Source organism: Rousettus aegyptiacus, unplaced genomic scaffold, assembly GCF_014176215.1.
Source record: "Rousettus aegyptiacus isolate mRouAeg1 unplaced genomic scaffold, mRouAeg1.p scaffold_m13_p_18, whole genome shotgun sequence".
Lineage (NCBI taxonomy): Eukaryota > Metazoa > Chordata > Mammalia > Chiroptera > Pteropodidae > Rousettus > Rousettus aegyptiacus.
The window spans coordinates 710082-732381 of record NW_023416293.1 but is presented as its reverse complement, the minus strand read 5'-3'; the positions used below and the strand labels follow the sequence as shown (position 1 = coordinate 732381).

Here is a 22300-nt window from a genome sequence, read left to right as displayed (position 1 = left end):
GAAAATTAAACACAAAGCATCCTGTCATAACTGTCCTCACATGAGATCTGAGAAAAAGATGCAGGGTTCAAAAGAGTGTGTTTTGATAAATGTATAATAGGTTATGGGGAAGAGCGTTTGCCTCAGTAAGTAGTAGGAATCGCACAGACATTCAGAATTGGTTGTTTTCATGTCACGTTATTAAGTAACTGGCCCACATTTATGTAAATAATAGCCTAGTCAGAGGGATTTAAATCTCGCAGCTCTTCAAAGATGTTTGGACGTGTCAAAAACAAACACGTAAAGGAATTTCCATTTTTTTTTTTTAAATAAAAGTTTCTCTTTCCTTGTGGGAATGAAGAAGTTAAGGATGATAGTTGTATTATAATATGTGAAGTAAATGACTAAGGCAAATGATGAGCCATAGGACAGTTTCTTAGGAAAAGCCCAAGCCAAGACTGAAATTCATTGTCCTGTATTTATATCAGTGTATAAGGGAGCAGCTAACATTTATTTCTATCATAAATTTATATTACTGATTTTCTCCGTTGTTTTTTGGGGAACAATCACATTAATCCATTTCCCTTCTAATTCACACAGAATTACAGCCTGATGGATAACGGCATAGGTTTTGCAGGCAAATTGCTGTGATTCAAAGTCTGTTTCCATAACAGACCAGCTGTGTGACCTTAGATGAATCACTTTACTTCTCTGTGCCTTAGCTGTATCAGCTGTAAAACACGGAAAATATAGTCCATCGTATAGAGGTATCAGGAGGACCAAATGAAAAGAACCCAGATCAGTTCCTGAAATGCAAGAGAGGGTCAGGAAATGATGGCTACGGCCTTTAGCTACGACCTCTATGCTTTTTAAAGAGCTACCGCATGTAGCATGGTACCAGGCAGACCTTAAGATGAATCTATTCTTAACCTCGGACACAGATACTTGTAGATATTTAAATGATAGGTTGTATGTATTTAACACGTACATATGTGCACCTCCCAAATGCCATTTCCCCCTGCAATTTCCCATGGAATTCCCTTCATTCCCACTTTTCTACATCCATATCCTACCAAGGGCAGTGAGAAATCCTCTGTCCTTCTGTCCCTGTAATACGTTATGTGGAACCTCCCTTCTGGATCTGATCACGTATGTTACCATTCTTTCTCTCCCTCTCCCCATATATATATGATATATCTTAATACTGGGCTTTGAATGAATAGTCATACACTTGCAATATAGAGATCATTCAGATAATGACTTATTGAGCTCCATCTCTTTGTGAAGACTGATCCAGGTGCTCTGAGAAATATAATATTAATAAGACCTCTCCCCCAACTTGAAGAATAAGACATTCTAGAAGAGAAGAAAAGCAGATTCTACATAAAAATTCATTTTTGTCAGAGTTTGATTTTTCCTGTTTTGAGGAGTCCATTCAGCAGGTAGTAAGTGTCTTGAGCTCTAAGTGGGCAGGAGGACTCGGAGGGAGACGTGTCCCTTCTGGCCGGGGTCACTGGGGAGGGTATGGTGGAAAAGTCAGGATTTTAAGGAGACCTGGAAAAGAAGGTCAGATTACAGTAGGGCTAGAGAAGGTTGAAGGGGTATTCTAGGTGTAGAAAACAGTTAAAGGGGAGAAAAGTCCCAAAGTGCACTGGGGGTGGGGGCGGGGGGGGGGCGGGGAAGGCATCCGCTTAACTCGCGTGAGAGGGGCTCACACTGGTGGCGATGAGATAAACCCAGAAGGCCGGGAGCCTCTGGGGAACCTTCAGTGCGGAGTGGTCTGGACAGCAGGTGACCGACAAGGCCGTGCTTATCAGTATTCACTTGGCAGTGGCTGGCGTGAGAGACTGGAAGAAGGTTAGACTATCTTCATAGCTCTTAGGAGAAGTCGGCCTAAGTAGCTGGTCAGAAGTTGCAAAGATGGTGAGTGCCTGGGGGAAGACAGCGCCACGCGGCTTCTCCACTCCTAGGACGCCTGAGGCCCCACTAAGGAAGGGCATGGTTTTGATCGTTTCGCTAAAGCATCCTTTGACTCATTCTTGTTTTTCCTCATACCCTGCATCCCTGGTTCTTTCTTCCACAGGACTTTAAAAACGCGGCCTCCCCCAGGGGCCTCGCCCACTGCTCTGGCTACATCTGGGTACGTCTGGGTATCTACGTAAAACCACCCCAAACCCCGAGTCATGACCTTTCTCCTCACAGTGCGCCCACACTGGACATCACCGGAGATCCAGAATAAAGAGTGCTGCTTTCCTCTGTTACTGCTTTTCAGTTCCCTGGTGGGATCAATGGCTCATTCAGTTACCACAGGCTACGGAAGTTCTGGCCTCTCTTATTCGCTACCCCAAGTGCCTCTTGAAGATGCTATTTTCCTTCCATTTTACTGGCGCAGTCACAGCCTGGTACCACCGCTGTGCGTATATTCTAACTGTCAATCATCTCTTCCTCAACCAATCTATTTTCACAGTGCCTTTCCATTTCCTTCTTTAAATACACATTTGAACCCATCAGAGTTCACACTCTCTTGACCTCTAACTTGAGTTAAACAGCCTCCCCGCTGAGGGGTTGGTTGCTAATATTTTCTGTAAAGGGCCGGAAAAGAAATATCTTAGGCTTTGTGTATCATACTCATTTCTCCTACGGTAGTGCCATACATAATAACATGAAGAACAATGTTGGCCGTGTCCAATAAAACTACTTATGGATATATAACGTTTTTCTGTGTCGCAAAAATATTTTTCTTTTTTTCCCCCCCAACCATTTAAAAATATATATAAAAAAAACATTCTTAGCTCATGGATTATACAAAAACACGATGGATCAGATCTGGCCTGCGAGCGATCACCGCCGCCTCGGCCCTAGCTCCTCTTCTTGTCTCCTGTATTTACTCTCCAAGTTCACTCTCCATGCTGCTGTCCGCGTCAGGACCCCAGCCCAAAAAGTGGATCATGTTGACAGCACGGCTTAAAACCACACATCACGAGTAACCCGTTACTCTTAGAATCGCCCCAGCTGCAGGTCCTTCCTCGGGCCCCTGACCCCCTTTCCAGGCTTCTCTCTTGCCGGACACCTCACCTCATCGTAGAGTCGTGCTCTTCTCTTTCATCTTCTGTCTCTGCATATTCTGTTCTCTCTAGCTGGGGTTCTCGCCCCACCTTTTCCCACTTGGAGAACTCCTTTTATGAACCCATTCGTCAAGGTAATGCCAGACCCCTCCTCCAGAAAGCTTTCCCCGACTGCGACCCCCTCCTCCGATGCAGAGTGAGCCGATTCTCCTTCCTACGCGCTCCTGAGGTCATCTTTACTCCTGTCACGCAGTAGTATCACACTCTATTATAATTGCAAACATAGATCTGTCTCCTGAGCAGAGTATGAGCAGCCTAAGGGTAGGATCCGAGTCTGATTTTTTCCCTACACCAAGGGCCAGGCAATGTACTTAGAAGATAGTAGATGCTCAATAAAAATTTGGTGAATAAGTGAACGTTAGACTTACCAGTTGGGTCCTTCAATAAATATTGAATTTCTAATTTCCATTTTTAAGTCTAATTATACAATAAGGGAAAATATCCCCAAAATGATACTTTTTTTTTTTTCCAGATTGATTTACAGATTTCTACTGAAGTTTTCTTTGCCCTGGAAAATTTGGATCCTTATGTCATCATTACTTTATAACATGATTTTCATATTTGAAAATTTTCATATTTGATTTTGAACTTTTGTTTAGAATATGCTATTCGAAATGTTTAAGTGGAGACTAAATGAAGAGCTACCTGTGTGGGATTTATTTCTTTCAAATGGAATACACTAAAAAAGAAAGAAAATAACATTTCTTGGCCCACATACTAGGGTATACTGAATCCACAAAGAAGGGTGAGGGGAAGCAAACTCTAAATATACCCCCCAAAATATATCAGAAATATTTAGCCCCACAACCAAGTCACAATTTCAGTGCAAAAGAGAGATATACACAGTTCCTTGTATTTTTTTATCGTCATCTTTAAATTTATGAATGTGTATTTTATAAAATACAAACAGACTAAGTGTAAAATGCTTACAAAAGCGTGCTGCACTTAGAAAACAGGTAATTAAGTTTTATTTTCTGTAAAACTGGGTTAAATTTTGATAGACTTGGTATAAATACAGCTCAATAAAAAAAGCCTTCCACGGGACCAAGCAAAACCGTTTTTCTTAAGAACAAAGGAATTAGTTACCACTCGTCCACTTTCAGCAGTTGCTGCATCTTAATATGCTCTCTTTGCAAGAAATTGATCTTGTCACACAGTACAAATTGATACTGCACAGGAAAACTCTCCACGGACTATGACTTGAGAAATTAACTCTCGGAATATGACAGAATGGCAAAGGCGGGCAAAACCAGCGTTAATATTTATTTACTGAAGCTCAGCCACGCTGAGGTTTTAAAATCTGTCCGATCTCTGTGGTTTAAGTGCTTAGCACACCAACGGTTGGTTCTCACTAGAAGTCTGACAGAGAAGAGAAACGATGCACTATCATGATGAGGCTAAATCCCGAAACTTCCAAGATTAAACGAGCATGGGAACTGCGTCATCATTCCACTCTCACGTCCACGGTGACGACGCTTCGAGTGGGTGTCACACAAGTGGTTATTATGCTTCAGTGTTAAGCAATTTTCTTCTGATAAAAGTATTTTATCTATCGAAATTTTCCCAGATATCACACATGTATGAATGATTTATTTTTTTTTCTTTCCTTTCTCCCCCTCTCTCTCTCTCTCTCTTTTCTTCTTTCTTTCATTGTTCAAAAGGAAAGTTGGCAAACCATTTGGAATATTATTATAACAAAACATTTTTGACGGAGTTTGATTTTAACAGAACCAGAGGCATCTTAACACTAACCCAAAACTTCGGGAGGTTCACCAACCTCTAGAACATTTTTTTTTTCTCCAAATGCAGGCTGTTCGAGTGGTGCTTTTCTCCATCTGTTATCATACCGTGCTCAGAATTACATTGTCATATTTAATGTAAAAGGGATCAATCCCTTTTCATAGTTTAAATTCAACATATTACTATGATTAGAAGATGAGTGTTTTTTTTTTAATTTATGAACCAAACCAAATATAAATTTACACGAGTATTTAAACAAAGTTGTCTCTAAAAATTGAAAAACTCTAAAACAATTGAACAAACCTAAAGGCTTGGCCTGAAAATTGAAAAATTATACTAAAACTGAAATTGAGAAGAAACCACTTACATGGTAATATGAAATATCTACCACCTCAGTTTGAATTTTTCTCTGTGTATGTGTATATGTTTTCAACACAGCCAACTAAACAATGTTTGGTACCTAAAATATCGTATTGTAATTTAGGGCTGAGTTATATCTTTACTAAAGTTTTATGACAGTGATGAGTATATCACAATATCTCATGACAGAAACAACGTGATTTGAAACTACGGTGATGTGTAAGCATGGTCGTAATAACGATTTAAACATGAAATGTGCCAATCAATTTCCCCACTAAATTTTATACCTCCTCAGGACTCAGGTTCCTTATTTTGCATTGGTTCCATTTCAATTTGCATTCCTCTTTCCCTCTGGCTCTTTAACCACCGACAGTAGCTGATTATTTTCCTAAATATATTATTTAGATCCTTCAGTTCAACATTTTTTATTAGACACATAATTAACAAGAGAGGTAGCGGTGGTGGTAAAAGAAATATGTCATTTTGCTTATATTGATAGAGAATCACCTAAATATTTGAGCTCTGTAGATGAAAGGTTTTGTAATATATCAGTAATTTCCTGCCACACTTATCATTCACATGTCTGGGTGTTTTGCTTACTACATCTCCACTTCTCTGAATATGCCTGAAAGCTGTGTGTGAATTGAATGACTAAGACCAACTCTAACAACTGTTTGGAAGCCTGTGGCAAAAATCAGTGGGATGAAATCGGGGCTACGGTGCGTAATGGGATTAGGGAGTACCTGGTGAGGTGCAGTTGGTGCTCGGATTCGCCCAGCAGTTCTGTCAGTCTCAGGCACTCCTCTCTGGCCCGGGCTGCCTTCTGCTGCTCCTGTTCCAAGAGCTTCTTGCTTTCACTCAGTTCTAATGTCAATTTTTCTACTTCCTTAGGTAGGGAGAAGAGGGAAAAAGCATCCATATAAAATACACGAACTTGAATTCAAAATTATCTCATTTTTGTTTTTGCCATGAATTTTAATGGGATAAAAAAATTATTAGAAAATTTAGGCTGGCTTCCATTTTATGACAAAGGGAATTAACAAAGCCAAAAATGCACATTAGTGAGGTTTTCTTGGATCGTAAGATGAAGTCTAATTTTAAAAAATGAAATGATTAAATGAGAGAGTCAAAATGGATAATCTGCACTTTCATTCTAAGGCTCAGTCCTTTTAAAAAATAATATTAACTGAAAATGTCACTACTTTTAAAATGTAACATTTTTGTTTGTGACATTCGATCAGATGTGCAGTGATTTACATCAAATATGGTCAAATATGTGACTCTTTTTTGAAAGATATATTTATTTGGATATTTTGAAAACCAAATTAAAGCATAACATAATTTAAGACATCTTTTTGAAAAATGTGAGGTGTAAATGAAGGTATCATGATGATGCTTTATATTATTTGGAAAAAATAATTAGGAAAAAAATATAGCGTGAGAACCTTCAAGTATTTAGAGTATATAAGATTTCCGAGCTAAAATAATACTATATTAAAATTGCATTTTTAAAAGGCAAAACAAAAGCACTATCAGGTCAGTTAATAAATATAAACATCTAAAATATATGAAAACTTATATTGGTTAATTTTCTGGTGTCAGGGTGAAATCATTCCTATCTTACTGAAACTCAAATATTTCAAAGCAAAAATACCTTACATAGAACATAGTTTTAAATAATTTATAGGATAAAGTAGAAATATTTATTTATTATAGAACATTTATAAAAAATTTAAAAAAGAAAAGATAAATATTCAGGCTATTAAACAAGAAAAATTAGAAAAAAGAAATTAAAGGGTAGAAACATTTTCAAATTCAGCAGACAGTGAGAAGCAATTTTAATACAAAAATGCAATCTCCCCTTAAAAAAACAAAATCATGCCTAAGTAGACTGTTTTAAAGATTTCAAATTTCCTCATGTCATTACTCAATATTGAAAATAATTTCCAACTATACTTAATACATCAGGCAAAAAAAACTAGTGCATTTTTAATATTTACTACACTGTAAATATTCAGTTTATGCCCATCAAAACCATATATTACCAACTATATAATAACACACTTATGAGTTCTCAAATATTGTGTTATTTTTAAAATGCTATATAATAATGAGTATATCACTTTGACTCAGAGTAGATTTTCTATACCTTTCAGATTAGAATATTAATAAAACTTATTTGTTTCTTTAAAATATTTTAAACTGTTAAAGTTATATTAATATATTTATCTCATAATTAAATATAATTTAAAAGATGAAAAACAATGGAAAAGTATTAACTTTTACTTGTCTAACATTTGTGAAATTAACAAAAGCAAAAAGTCTTAGAATTTTATGTTGACTTTAAAACTTTAAAAATTCATTATTAATTTTTTTACATAGTGCTAGATGCAAGACACTACACTAAACATTAGTGGACTCAGAGAGTTTCCATTTTTCTACCCAGAAGTTAACAATTCAATTGGGTAAATGAGACATACATACACTAGAGACTATTAAAATACAAAGCATATAAAAAAACAACAAATGCATATTAGATAAAAATCTGTGCTTTAACAGGCCAGATTAGAAATATATTAGCATGGGCAAGAAAGTGGGAAAGAAGCTAAGGGCACATAAACTCATGGAATGATAGATTAGACCACATTATGAAAGGTCCTGAATTCTAGGTTAATAAAACGATTTTTCTTATATATAGTGAGGAGATAGCAATGGCTTAAACAAGTATGCGATATGATAGAAGCTGACCTTAAAAAAAACTAGACCAATGTGTATGATAGATTTAAGATGGCAGAGACTGGCTGGCAGTAGGGAGACCACGAAAAGGTAGATGAAATATCTAGAGGAGGACAGACAGCAGTAAAACATATATAATAAAAGAGAAATATAAAGAGAACATGCTGAGTATATGGAAATAAAAGGAGAGATATCAGGAGACATCAAAGACGACTCCAGAATTTTGAATTGCGAGGCTAGAGAAGAATGACAGAAATAAAAAATGTATAAAATTCCCAACTTTCTTAAAAAGACACAGCAAGTTTTATAAGCACCATACAATAACAACATATGGAACTTCACACTGATAGTTAGGCTTTAAGTATAAATCATCTTCTTTCTTAATCTCATGTAATAAAATCTCAGAGGCTGTACTGGAAGCCAAAAATAGAGATAAAGAACATGGGCCCAAGAGTCAACACATATCAGGGTTCACAGCTCTAGCACTTTCTAGCTCTGTGACCTTGGACAAGTGATTCAGGTTCTTCAGTCTAAAATGGGAGTGATAATTGTAGCAAGCTCCTAAAACAATTGTGAAAATTAAATTAGATGATGAGTACTTAGCAGAGTGTCTAGCACCTAGTAAGAGCTGAATAGAAGACAGCAATTATCATTATTATTTCTTATTTTTTCCTCTATCTTTCAAGAACAGCAAAGAGATAAGTAGAAAAAATTACCTGCCTGAGGATTCATCATTAACATTGAGGACTAAAGCATTCTTGTTTTAATCCAATAACATTTCCCCGATAAAGCACTATTTTGGTGAAAATTAAATAAAACTTTATTATAATTTCAAAATGCAAAAAGCACTTTTCTTAGGAAGATGGAAAATTACTGTCTGCTTCTGATTATCTGTGCCAGAAAAAGAGCTTATTGGTGCAGGTAATCAAAATCAACAAATAATCTAACCAGCTGGACCAGGGCTCGGCACTTACTCCCTGAGTCAGAAAAATCTGCCATGGCACCAACTCCAACAGTTAGAAGAGGCATCTCTTGCCAGAAATGCCATGCTCCCACTGGCAGGATAACTCTTTGCCTCACCCAACTAGGTCAGAGCTGCTTTCTTGGCTGTACAGAGTGGCTCAGAGATGAAAGACCAACATAGGCCAACTGTACATTATTCTTAAAGTACATTATAAACCTGCAGTGTCTACTGCGCAGTTTGATGGGGCCATCTTAGCCAACTGGGCAAAGACAAGTCCAGATAGGTTTACACTTTACCAAAAGATACACTTCAAGTCATGACTGTAACCACCAGGACAACTAACAGGAGAATAGTACCAAGGACAGGATATGGAGAAAGGGGACTCATTACTGTTCATTTATAATCTATAGTGTAAGAAGTTTCTCCTTATTAATCATAGACATATGTGGCTTTACTCTTATTATTAATGAAATTTTCTTATCAAAGTAATATGCCAAATTTAAGTCAAATAACATTCAATGCCTATAACAAAGAAGGACAGTAGCCATGCTCCACCCCTCATCCATCTCTGAGCTTAATCTTCAAAGGCACATACTCTCCACTCTTCTCATATTTATCTTCATATTTTTAATGATTTTGCAGAATTAGACATTATCTAATGATTTCCTATAGTAAAAAAATAATGATTTCTGTTTCCTATACCACCCACCCAACATAACATCAACCTACCATGTAAGAATTTTGATTAAATCACTAGTCAGTAGCCATTTACATTATAAGGACTATAGAAATAGTGTTCGCTACTGAGACAAGCATTATGTTGCTTAATTTTCTTGCATAATATTTTATTATTTCCGGAATTAATTGCCTCATTTTTAATAGTTTATTTTTCTAGGCAACTGGCATTTTGCCCCAAATGACAAAACAGATCTGTCCAATGCCCACCAACAATATTTTTCCAAATAATGGAACACATCAGATAAATGATCAGTTCCTATAAATTATTTTGCTTATATAGATATATCCTTCTTAGTGCCTTATATCTGGCCTGATTGATCTCTGTATTGGGTCAAGTCTTACCCATGCTCCTATTAGAAGGTTCCCTGTTTTCTGGGTTTTAAGTAATTCTGCTCTTAGGTTTACTCTCATTTTTGTTGGAAGTATATTTTCCAGGTAACTTTCATAAGAAAGGATACATAAAGAACACATTTTTTAAAAGTGTCTATATGCCTGAAAATGCTGTTATTCTATGCATACACTTGATAGTTTGTCTAGGTATAAAAATCTATGATGAAATTAAATTTCATTCAGGGTTTTTAAGGGGCTACTCCATTGTCTTCAAGATTCTAATAGAAATGAAAAGGCTTATGCCATCCTGATTCCTAATACTTGGTCTATGATTTGCTTTTTTTTGAAAGTTTTTATAATCATTTTTTTGAAAGTTTTTATAATCATTTTTTCCCTGGCAATTTGAAATTTTACAAAGTTGGACCATGGAATGGGCCTTTTTGCATGACTTCTTCTGTGTGGGCTCTTCAATCTGGAGGTTTTCTTTAGGGAAGTTTTCTTATATCATCATGTTATAATATTTTGAGGCCATACATTTTAATATTTCATCTTCCTGGAACTCCTAGACATTGGTTCTTAGCTTTGTTGAACTGGTCATCTAATTTTCTTACATTTTCTATCTTTTTGTCTTCTGATTCAAACTAACTTCTGGAAGATTCTCTTGACTTCATCTTCTAAAACTTCTACTGAATTATAAAAAAGATTTTTACCTCATTTTTCATTTCCACGAGCTTTTTTCTTATCTTGTTTTATATAGCATGCTATTTTTATCTTAATAGCTTATCTCTATTAGAATGTTATAGTATTTTCATTGTTCTCCTCTGCTCATTATAAATTGCCTCAGTTTCCTTTTTTTTCTGTGTGTCTGTTTTAGACATTCTATAATGCTTTCTTCAAATACACAGTGATATTTGGCTGTCATTTCATATTCTGGAATAAAGTAGTTAACAAAAGTTTGTATGTAATGGCTTTTGGTAATGCGATAGTTTATATTACTGTTCGGCAAACACTCACTTCTATCTCCCTTCCACTGGGAGTGGAATACACTCTCTCTCCCTAATGACTTTGGGTCTGGCCATTTTATTTTACTTGGCTCATGGTATTTTCATGGCTATAATATAAGCAGAAGTCATAAATATGTTTATGGGGGTTGGCTCTGCTTCTGTATTCTGGTGCTTCTGCATGAGAAAAGTATGCCCTGGGTAGCTGCTGCCCCTTTTGCCTGAACCACAGAATAAATACATGTTGAGCAAAACAAAACCCAAACCATAGCCCAGACAACCCACAACCCACAACCTGAAGCAAAACACCAGTCAAATGCAGCACAGATTGGCCAAATCTTAGTTGACCAGAAGATTCGGAAACAAGAGAATTAATGATTGCTATTGTAACCCATGAGTTTTTTTCAATATAAAATAATTGACAAACTGCTTTAATGGTACAAGGAGTGCTATAACTGTATATCATCTTGAAATTTTATTTGGTCTTTGAAACAACAGCATGAAGCACATAACCTGTTATCTCACTTGCACAAAACAAGAAATCGAGGGTCAAAGACATTGAATAACTGTCTGAAAAAATAAACCTAAGCCTTGAACCAGATCTTCTGACATCATTTCCACATCACACCATAAAATAGACAATGGCTTTAAATCTTTTCTTCTTTTCTTTCCTTTTTGACCAAGCACCATACTAAGAAATCCAATTTACATCACAATTCAAAAATGTACATACTCTTGCACACATATGTATAAATGAAACTAGCATTTCATAAAATCATATTAATTCTTACTATGTGTGAAACCCTCAGATATTTCCTTTCCATTCTATTCTATTCTATTCTATTCTATTCTATTCTATTCTATTCTATTCTATTCTATTCTACCCTACCCTTTCCTATCCTACTTATTTGAAGAATTTCATTAAGAAATGCTATTATATATTTCTACTGACTTTGTAAGAAAAAATATCTGAAGAAATGAATGAAAAACCCATTTGAAAAATTATATATCATCTTAATCCTAAAGGACAACTTTACCTGGAAAGAAAAAGTAGCATACAGAAACTATTTTAATCCAATGGTAGCGATTTAGCCCTGCTACTAAACATTATGTGACTTTGAAGCCATTTACTAATCTTTAATACGGGGTAACTTATTTGTGTACATGGAGAAGAGAATGGGAAGAGGGAAAACAATATAGAACAGTAAGAAAACTAGAAGCCAAAGTCTTTGCACAGTGAAAAAGAAGAACCTATGGTTGTGAAGCTGACAAAACTGGACAATGTGAATTTATCACTCAGGAACCAATGGATGAATTCATTGAATATACTTAGAAAAGTAATAATGATGAAAAATAAAATGTAACAATCTATCACTGGGAAGAGAAGTAATAGTTTCTATCAAGTTCTGTGTGGATAAAAAGATTGTATTTGTTGGAAATTTAGTATTCATCACCTGACACTTTTTTTACTAACTTGTAGATGTTAAGAATGATTTACCAAACTGGTAATAAGGTTTTTGTCTGAAGCTACACTAGCTACCTGTGGCTATTTAAATTTAAGTTAATTTTTAAAAAAATTTAGTTCCTTAGTTGCATTTATCACATGATAAGTTAACAACAGCCACATGTGGATTGTGGCTGCAATATCATACAGTGTAGATATAAAATATTTTCATCATCACAAAAAATTCTATTGGATTACACTGGTCTAGAATATAGCAAAATTTATTTCTAAGACTCAGTCTCCAAAGTAGGCTCTTCGGAAACCTATGTGAATAAAAGGATAGTATAAGTAGTAAAAAAAAGTCATTTTTAGAAATGTACAAAAAGAGTTGCCCTCTTTACTACAGTAGGTGTGAATGGTGGCTAATACCATTCTAGAAGTTCTGCTCCTGGTTATCATTGTCAAGGGCACACAACACTGATTTAATATGTTTTCATTGCAAGCCTAATAGTAACACTGATACCAGCTATCATTTTTGAGTGCCTACCATCTGTTCCAACAATGGAAGTCAAATGATATGAATTCAAATTTTTGAGAAAGGGTATGATGTTTCCATTGTGGTAGGAAGATATGGCTCTAAATGCATATAAAACCAATGCATATGAATCCATGTAGGCTATGTAAATTATGAGTGATTTATGAGGTTTTCAAAACTAATTTTGACCGTATGGAATATTTACCTTTCAAACTGAATTTAGAGCATAATCTCCTTTTGAAAAGTCACTCCACTGTAATGAAATATACTGAGTTTATTTTAGTAGAGTTTATTTCAGTAGCTTTCCAATTTTAGTTTTATGTTTATAAACATTGTAGAGGTTAAAGAAGCCAGTTATACTTTACTGTATTTAATGGGAGGAATTAGTTGCTTTCGCTATCATTGGTGAAGGCTTCTGAATTTTCCCTACAAATATCAAAGGTGTGTTGTAACCTCAAAGATTTGAAAACAGCCTCCTAACACCACTCCCTGGGCCCCCAGTTGCCAACTGACTCAATCAGTCATACTCGACTACTGAAGAATTACTAAGTGTAACGATCTGTAAGCAAAAACTTCCCAGGAATGGCTGTTGGATCACTTACAAATCCACCTAACTGAGTTATCATCGAAGAGAATATTTCTCTGTTTTGTTCATAGCTATGTTATGAGGGTTATGTTAATGAAGTTAATCAACTCAGAAAACTTTAGATCTGCAGTAGTTCCTTGTTCTACACAGCTGGCTTCCTATGGCACATACCATCAAATGCTATATTGGGACATTTAAATATCACAGTCTTGTAATGCTTTTTGTGGAGAAAATATAACAAAGAAACTAATGCAGGTGTATATTCCTGTGGACATAAAAAGGAAATCCTTTAATATATTATAACCACCCCTATGTTATAACTTTTAAAACAAAGAAAGGCTCAAAAAGTTAATGGTTTGGCTTATTTTCTAGAAGGAAATGTATGCCCATAATGTACCTAACATTCTAATTTAATTAAACAGTTTACATTTAAAATACATAAAATTAACTTCATGGGAATGTAAATTGGTACAATCCTATGTAAAACAATATGAAGGGTCCTCAAATAATTAATAATCTAACTACCATATTATCTAGCAATTTTACTTCTGGGTATTTATCTGACAGAATTGAAATCACTATCTCAAAACGATATCTGTACCCTCATGTTCATTGCACCATTATTTACAATAATCAAGGCATAGAAACAACCTACAAGTTCATCAATAGATAAATGAATAAAGAGAATGTAGTGTTTGTATATATATATACATACACACACATACAAAGGAATATTATTCAGCCATAAAAAAGAAGGAACTCCTACCATTTGTGACAATATGGATGGACCCTGAAGGTATTATGCTAAGTGAAATAAGTCAGAGAAAGAGAAATATCATGTGCTGTCACTTATGTGTAATTTAAAAAAACCAAAAACAGAAAAACAAAAAAAAATTTGTAAATACAGATAACAGATCGGAGGTGGCCAGAGGCAGGGGTAGGAGAAGCGGGCAAAATAAATGAAGGTCACCAAAGGTACAAACCTCCAGTTATAAGATAACTGAGTTCTGAGGATTTAATGTACGGTATGATGACTAAAGTTAATAACACTATATTGCATATTTGAAAGTTGTAAGAGAGTAATCTTAGGAGTTACCACTGCAAGAAAAAAATTGTAACTATGTGAAGTGATGGATGTTAACTAAACTTACCGTGGTAATCCATTCACAATACATTATCTTGTTGTACACCTAAAACTAATATAATGCTATATGTCAATTGTAAATCAGTAAAACTGGAAAAAATAAATAAAATTAAACATGTTTACATGATTTAAATATACACATATATTTTAAATATGTATACTATATATGCATGTATATAGTAAACATATGTAATTTATTCATACTATTTAATAAAATAAATAGGAAACATTAGTGAAAAAAAAAAACGCTCAGAAGAAGCTGTGACTCCTTCATTCCTACTGAGAATGGGGCCTGGATCCTTTGGCTGGGAGGTAGCGGGGAGAGTCACCAGTGCAAAATTAACTCCAATTTACATCATGTTAAAAAAAAAAAAATGTTAGACTTAACTCTGAAAAGTACATTCAAAAGAAAAATAAACCTGGAGTCATTTCTCTCAAAATGAACTGTAACGAAAACAGGAAGATGTCTTTTCTGATGGAATAGCCTCATCTAAAGATTGGTCTTTTCAAAGGCCAAAAAAATTGTTTCATATGCTTTTCTCGCTTATGAAAGAGGAACTATCGAACAAGTATAAAAGCTGGGAGATAGAAGAATTACTATAGGAACAAAAAATCTGTAAATAGTTACTCCAAACTCAAATGTTTATTACAGTTGTTGACTTTTATCACCATTTGAAAATTGTTTTATTACTAGTTGAGAAAATCGCCCAAAGCAAAAATAAAATAAAATTAAGTTAAAATAATTCCGATTTAGAAAAATAAACTGTTAATTTATTCCCTTAAATCATTCCTTCTCTAGTCCTCAATTCAATACAATAAATATTTTTGATGAGCCTACTATGTGCCAGACTTTTTGTGGTACGTATATGTTATATACATAATCCAGATGGCCAATTACATATATATATATGTCTCCAATCTGTCCATTCTTCACCTTACTCTCTTTCTAGTCCTTCATAGCTATTAAAACATAAACTAATTCCCTATCATTTTGATAAAAAAGCAAACCCAGTGATACAGCCAATTTATCATATCATTTCCTCCTAAAATTTACTAAGTAACAAATTAGTTCTTGTAAAAACTTACAGCAGAAAATGTTTTATAAGCATTAAGGCACCAGGATTCATGTTAAATGAAATCTAACCATAATTTTCACATTATACTACAACATTTTAGGATAATTTTGTTCCTTTTATATCTGGTGTTAATATTTGCCAACAGAATAATTCAATTAAAAATACATGTAACGTTAACAAAGCTTTGATCCTATAGCCCGCTACTAATTACAGTGTGGTGGCTACTGCACCATTCCCCATGTGTACAAACAGGACTAAATGCAAACAAAAACAAGACTAAACATACCCTACCCTCCCCAAAACAATTTCAGTAAATAAGAGAATGGAAGGCATTTTCAAGATAAAGATGCTTTCACTATCTACAAAGATAAATAAATTTAAATGAACTGAAAATACTGCTATTTTTAAAGTTATATCTGATTTTTCCACAGGAAAACATTATAAGTTTAAATATAAGAAGTTTATTATGTATTTTTGGTTAGAAAACTTTTTATTAAATATATTTATAATGCCTTTGGGTTATCATTATGAGATTAAAAATACTTAAAATATATCAAGGACATAATTTATAACTGTAAATTAAATAGTTTTTGAAAGATTTTTCAAAATTGACACTAATACCTTAAATGAATTGCAACATAAAGGTCAATGCAATGTGGAATTTCAACAATTTCCTATATTTTCTGGCAAAACTATTTTGTCTCTCAGATAATGCACACTTTTTTATTGTGTTTCAACTAGAACAAACCAAAACTCTTATATTCAATGTTGCTTTTTTAGGAGTTGTCAGAAAAATATCAGTTAAATATTCTGATTCCCAAAGGGAAAACACAAGGGAGGTTTTGGGTTATTTTGCAACTAACTTTCAAAGACTTCGATGTATGTTTTTAATTTATCAAATTAAATGCCTCTTCCATAAATACCGCGCTGACTAAATTTCTTGTAAAATGTGCTCCTCTCAAAACACTTGAAAGTTAACTCCCTATTTACATCAAGACTTTGTTTAACAAAAACATGGGCCTTAAAAAAAAAAAAAAAGGTACACTAGAGACAATCGATATCTCGGTCATCACCTTTCTCTACCCATCCTGTACAGATCAGATTAAACAACCCTCTGAAGCCCACCTGACCACACTAGAACTCAGGCTTCAGACTCTTCGCCGATCCCCGTTTCCCTTCGAACGTGGAATAATGCCAGACCACGGTGCTAACTCAGTGATGAGCACAAACCAGCTTCTACTGGCAATAATTAATTTTTTAAATGCAATAAAGAAAACGCATCAGCTGTTCCTCCTTTGACAACTGTTACTCAACAAGTTATTTTTTTGCTCCGTGTATTCTCTTGTTTAATTCTGTCAATCTCTGACAATCAACAAACTTAAGACTCAGACTTCCTTTTTTTTTTAGAAAAAAAAGTAGTTTTGTAAGAGCATATACATCACTTCTTAATTAAGACTAAAATATATTTCATTGAATTTTACTTTCATTAATATGATTATTTAGTACAGATGCTGGGGCAAAATGATATATTTCTCTCGAACCAAGAAAAGCTCAAACATTTAGATCAAATTCAATACCTAGCCTTTCACTTCAAACTGAATGATTTTATTCTATAAGGCATCGTTTTTAATTTCTCACTAAATCAGTTTCAAATGACAGAACAAAGGAAACCCCTATCTCCATGTCTGGACCACTTAACAGTGGACAGTGGAATACAGCGGCTCTTCTTCCCCACACACACATACTCTATGAGGTCACCCCTCCTACCTACCTACCCAGGTGCTGCTACTCCTTGGGGCACCTGTTTACAGAGAACAACGATATCGATGCTCTGGCTTTAAGACTGTAAGGAGAGTAGGAGAGAGACAGTATTGCTGACAGCATTACCTACAGCAGTCAAACCTACAAGCTCTTGCCTGAACGCTTAATGCCTGGATTCAAAATATTCCAACCACTGAAACCGCTTGTCTGTATTCAACTCACCTCTTAGCTGCTACTCTGCTCGTGATGACACAAAATGGATCCTCTCCCACTGGAAAACTGGACAGTTTAATTTTATCTTGTTAGAAGGTTTTCACCAAAATTAATGAGATGTTCTTATGTGCAGAGGAAACAGCAAATTTTAACAACAAAACTAGGTTTATTTTTAGAGACATAACTGATTGGAAAAAAAAAAAAAAACCTTCTGTACTGAGACATGGTGTACGTGATCTCACCTTATGGGGAGTTTTTAGAAAATTCATTTTAGTTGTGGGTTATATAAATATTTCTGTAAAGTTCTATTTGTAGAACTTAAGAATTTATAGTACTTTGCTTTAACTCAAAAACAACCTATATTTCCCAACTAATTTTGGGAAGAAGCTTCAATGTAAAGTAGATACTTTAGCTAATAAATATTTTGAGTATGTTTCCTTTAAATTAACAGTATCCACATACAAATAAGTAGTACTTCTATTCAATTTTCTGACCATCCATTTAATCATAACTGTTTTCTGATGTTTACATAGTTTTTCATAGTTTAGAAAACACTTTCATACACATTACTAAATGTATATGCTGTCACAATTAGAAAACAATTCTTGCTTTCACTCATTTTAAAAAAAAAATAGGTGTAGAACAGATAAGTATAGGGTAATGACTTAAGTAAAAGTTTCTATTGAGATATAATTGACATAATATTGTATTACTTTTAGGTGTGCAACATGATATAACATAAGTATATGGGCAGAACACTTTTAAAAGGATTCACTTAATAAAATGGATCAAAGGAATCTCAGAATAATTATGTAGACTCTAATTCCTCAAACTTCCAATTTAGTCCACTTATCCAGGTTATTCAGATGAAGAAACTGAAATTTCAAACAGGCCCATTCGGATTGCATTGCAACACAGGTTTAAATCCTGCCAACTACAAATCTGCTCCGTATTTATGAAGGGACTTTGATTTTTTAGCCATACACGCCTAATTTCATTATTTGCCATCAGTGGAATCTTCTGGCACATGGCTTAAAGCTACCTAAACACACTACTTGTACACAGTAGGTACAAAAGTAAATGTCTTTTGATTTGCTTACAATTCTTTTGAAGAAGGCAAATGGTCTGGTTCTTTAACAGGAAATATCAGGCTATAAAGAGGTCTTCAACTACAGGTGTCGGGACTACACTCACTGATTGTAATGAGGATAATAACAATGGTGTGCTGCTCAAATGTGCTTATGACATGAACCTGAGGGGAACTATTTATTATGGTGCAATGTCACAAACAGGATCCAAAAGGGTTCAGGCAACAATAGGTCCAAACTAAAATGATCACACTGCAGAGAGACCAAGGCAAATACCTGTATTTACTGCCCAATTGCAGGTAGCAGATGGGGCGCCATTAGAGGATTTAACTGAACTTAAGCTCAACGTGAGTTCACAATGAGACATGTTTGATAAACACAGCACTCAAGCGACAACTGGCTCTAAAGTTCGATTAACATAAGCTTAGATGACAGCCCCACTTCTGTGTACTGGTCAGGTTATACCAGAAACATCATATTCGGTTATCATCATGACTCTGGAAAGCAACTAGATAAAATGGAACAGTCAGGAGAGAGAGACAAACTTGGAGAATGTAAACGACATAAGTAAAAATACTTATTAACATTTAGAGATCACTTATTCTGCCATATGCTGTGCTATGAGATTAACACAGATTATCTCAAGTTTTACGAAACCCTATAGAGTGGGAATTGTATCTATCCCCATTCCACAGGTAAGAAAACTGAGGCTGAACATATTAAGCACTTTGCCCAAGTTCACCAGTAGCAGGGAGTGAAGTGGGAATCTGATTTAAGGAGTCTTCTTCCTGGGCCTGAACTCCTGGCTCTCTATCCACCCGCCCATCCCACCACTGCGACCGTAACTGCATGCTCGGCACGAAACACTGGAATACGAACGTGCATAAGACACGTAAGAGTCTCTGACCTCAAATAACCTATATCGCAATGAAAGAAACTGACTTTTTAAAATAAGCAAATAATAAAATAATTTAAAAATCATAATAAGTTCCACGAAGGAAACAAAGGAGGCGCTATGAGATGACAACGGGGAGCGGCAGGGGGAGGGGAAGGATATGTGTTAGCAGTTAGAGAATGGAAACCAGAGCGAGAGCCGGAGCTGGCTCCGCCCAGCGAAAGTGAGGAAAAACAAGGCAGACGTTTGCCTTGGTTTGTCTTAACGTGTCATGTCGGAGACGCTAAAGGAAGCCCACTAAGGCGCCGGTGAACGGAGACAGGAAGAGAGGCGAGAAGACAGTGGGAGGACAGGTAGTGATGGATTAGGCAGGGCCTCCGACACTGTGCGTTCAGCTTGATGTCTAAATGCAAATGGAGAGCCCCTCCAAGTCGATAAATGGGAAAACAAAGTGATTCGATTCACATTTTGCTTTTGCTAGATTGCTGAGTATGGACTGTGAGGGACGTGTTGATATTGTGGTTAAGGAAGACAGATATAATAAATAAGATGTGGAGTAAAATAAAGCAGAAAGGAGAGTAGGGAGCACTGGGGGAATGGTGTACAATTTAAACTAAGGGGTCAGGGAAGGGCTTACAGAAGGACCACGCTGGAGCGCTGGCTTAAAGGCGTTAAGCTAGTGACTTAAAAGGCTGTCAGGAGCAACGCGGTCCAGGCAAAGGGAACAGCAAGGACAAGGGCCCTGAAGTGGGAGTGTATCTGATGTGTCTGAGGAACAGCAAGGAAGCCAGTGGAGGTCGATGGGAGAACGAAGCAGGAGATGAGGGCGGAGACATGAAGGCCACACTGTGCAGCACCTCGAAGGTCATTATGCCGACAGCTTTTTACAGTGACTGAGATAAGGCGCCACTGGATGACTGTAATCAGAAGAGTGACAAGATGTGACACACATTTTAACAGCATCCCTCTGGCTGTGACAGTGGGGAGAAGCAGGGAGAAGGGATACCAGTTTGGACATTATTGCTGTAACACCAGTGAAGATGCCAGTACCTTGAACAAGAGGGTAGCAGTGGCTGTAACTGAAGATGTGCATACAGGTGGCTGAAAAGGTGTTTAATATCATTAATCATGAGGGAAATGAAAACTGAAACCACAAGGAGATACCATTACACACTCTGACTTCGAATGGTTTACAGCCACTTCTGGACAGTAATTTCAGTTTTGTGAGGCTCGGACCTTCCATCCTCATTTCTTACATCTCCTCTGTTCTCCACATATGAACGGAATGGTGCCTTTGCACATCCTGTTCCTTCTGCCTGAATGGCCCTCTCTTCCCCCTCTCTCTGCTGCTCTCCAGACTAGGATGAAAAATGACTTTACGGTATAAACCTTTTTTGAAGTAACAGCTTTATCAACATAATTCACATACTCACCCATTAAAGTATACAAGTGAATATGTATTTATATTCACTTAGCATATTTAGTAACGTAACCGTCACTCCAATGTTAGAACATTCTATCACCCCAAAAGAAACCCCAGGCCCATTAGCAGTGCCTCCCATGTGGCCCCAAATCCCTCAGCCCCAGGCAACTACTAATCTTTCTGTTTCTGTAGATTTGCCCATTGCGGATATTTCATATAAATGCAATGACACACGGTTTTGTTGTTTGTTTGTTTGTTTTGTGACTGGCTTCTTTCACTTAGCATAATGTTTTCAAGTTCATCCATGTTGTGGAATGTATCAGTACTTCATTCTTTTTTATTGTCAACATATAAATATAAACATATATATATATATAATCATATTTTATCGATCCATTAATTTAGTTGATGAATGTCTGGGTTGTTGCCATTTTGGGGCTATTATAAATAATGCTGCTGTGAACATTCATGAACATGTTTTCATGGGGCCATGTCTCATTTCTCTTGGGTATATAACTAACTAGTAGTGGAACTGCCGGGTCATGTGTTAAATCGAAGTTGAACCTTTTGAGAAACCGCCAGACTGTTTTTCAAAGTAGCTGCTCTACTTTATAATCCTACCAACAATCTTCACCAACACTTGTTATTATCTATATTTTTGTTTATAGCCATGCCAGTGGGTGTGAAGTAGTACCTCGATTTCGTTTTGATTTGCAATTCTCTGATAGTTGATGATGAGCATCATTTCATTGGCTTATTCACCATTTGTATATCTACTTTGAAGAAATATCCAGATTCTTCGCCTGTTTTTAAATTGGGTTGTCTTGTTATTATTAAATTGTAAACATGCTTTTATTTCATTTTATTTTTTATTGTTATAATTGTATTTTATTATTATTGTGAAATTCTTAATGTGCTCAATTTATAATTTTTTATTATGGTGACATTGGTTAATGAAATCCAATAGGTTTCAAGCGTTGAATTGTACACTTGAAACCTATTGGATTTCGTTAACCAATGTCACCATGATAAAAAAAATTATAATATATATGTCATATATATGTGTATATGTGTGTATATATATATGTGTGTATACATATGTGTGTGTGTATATACACATTATTGGGTTCACTGCCTGTGGTTAGATTTCTTTCTCTCACCA

The 22300-nt window shown here is 35.6% G+C and overlaps 1 protein-coding gene across 11 annotated transcripts in view; it reads right to left on the bottom strand.

The window, feature by feature from the left end:
* SDCCAG8 (SHH signaling and ciliogenesis regulator SDCCAG8) overlaps positions 1-22300 on the bottom strand; it is a 198378-nt gene that overhangs the window by 106401 nt on the left and 69677 nt on the right. For all 11 annotated transcript variants that reach the window (XM_016151238.2, XM_016151241.2, XM_036235347.1 and 8 more), the window contains one exon: positions 5948-6090. In XM_016151238.2, coding sequence (XP_016006724.2) covers positions 5948-6090 — 143 coding nt within the window. The remainder of the gene's footprint in view (positions 1-5947; positions 6091-22300) is intronic.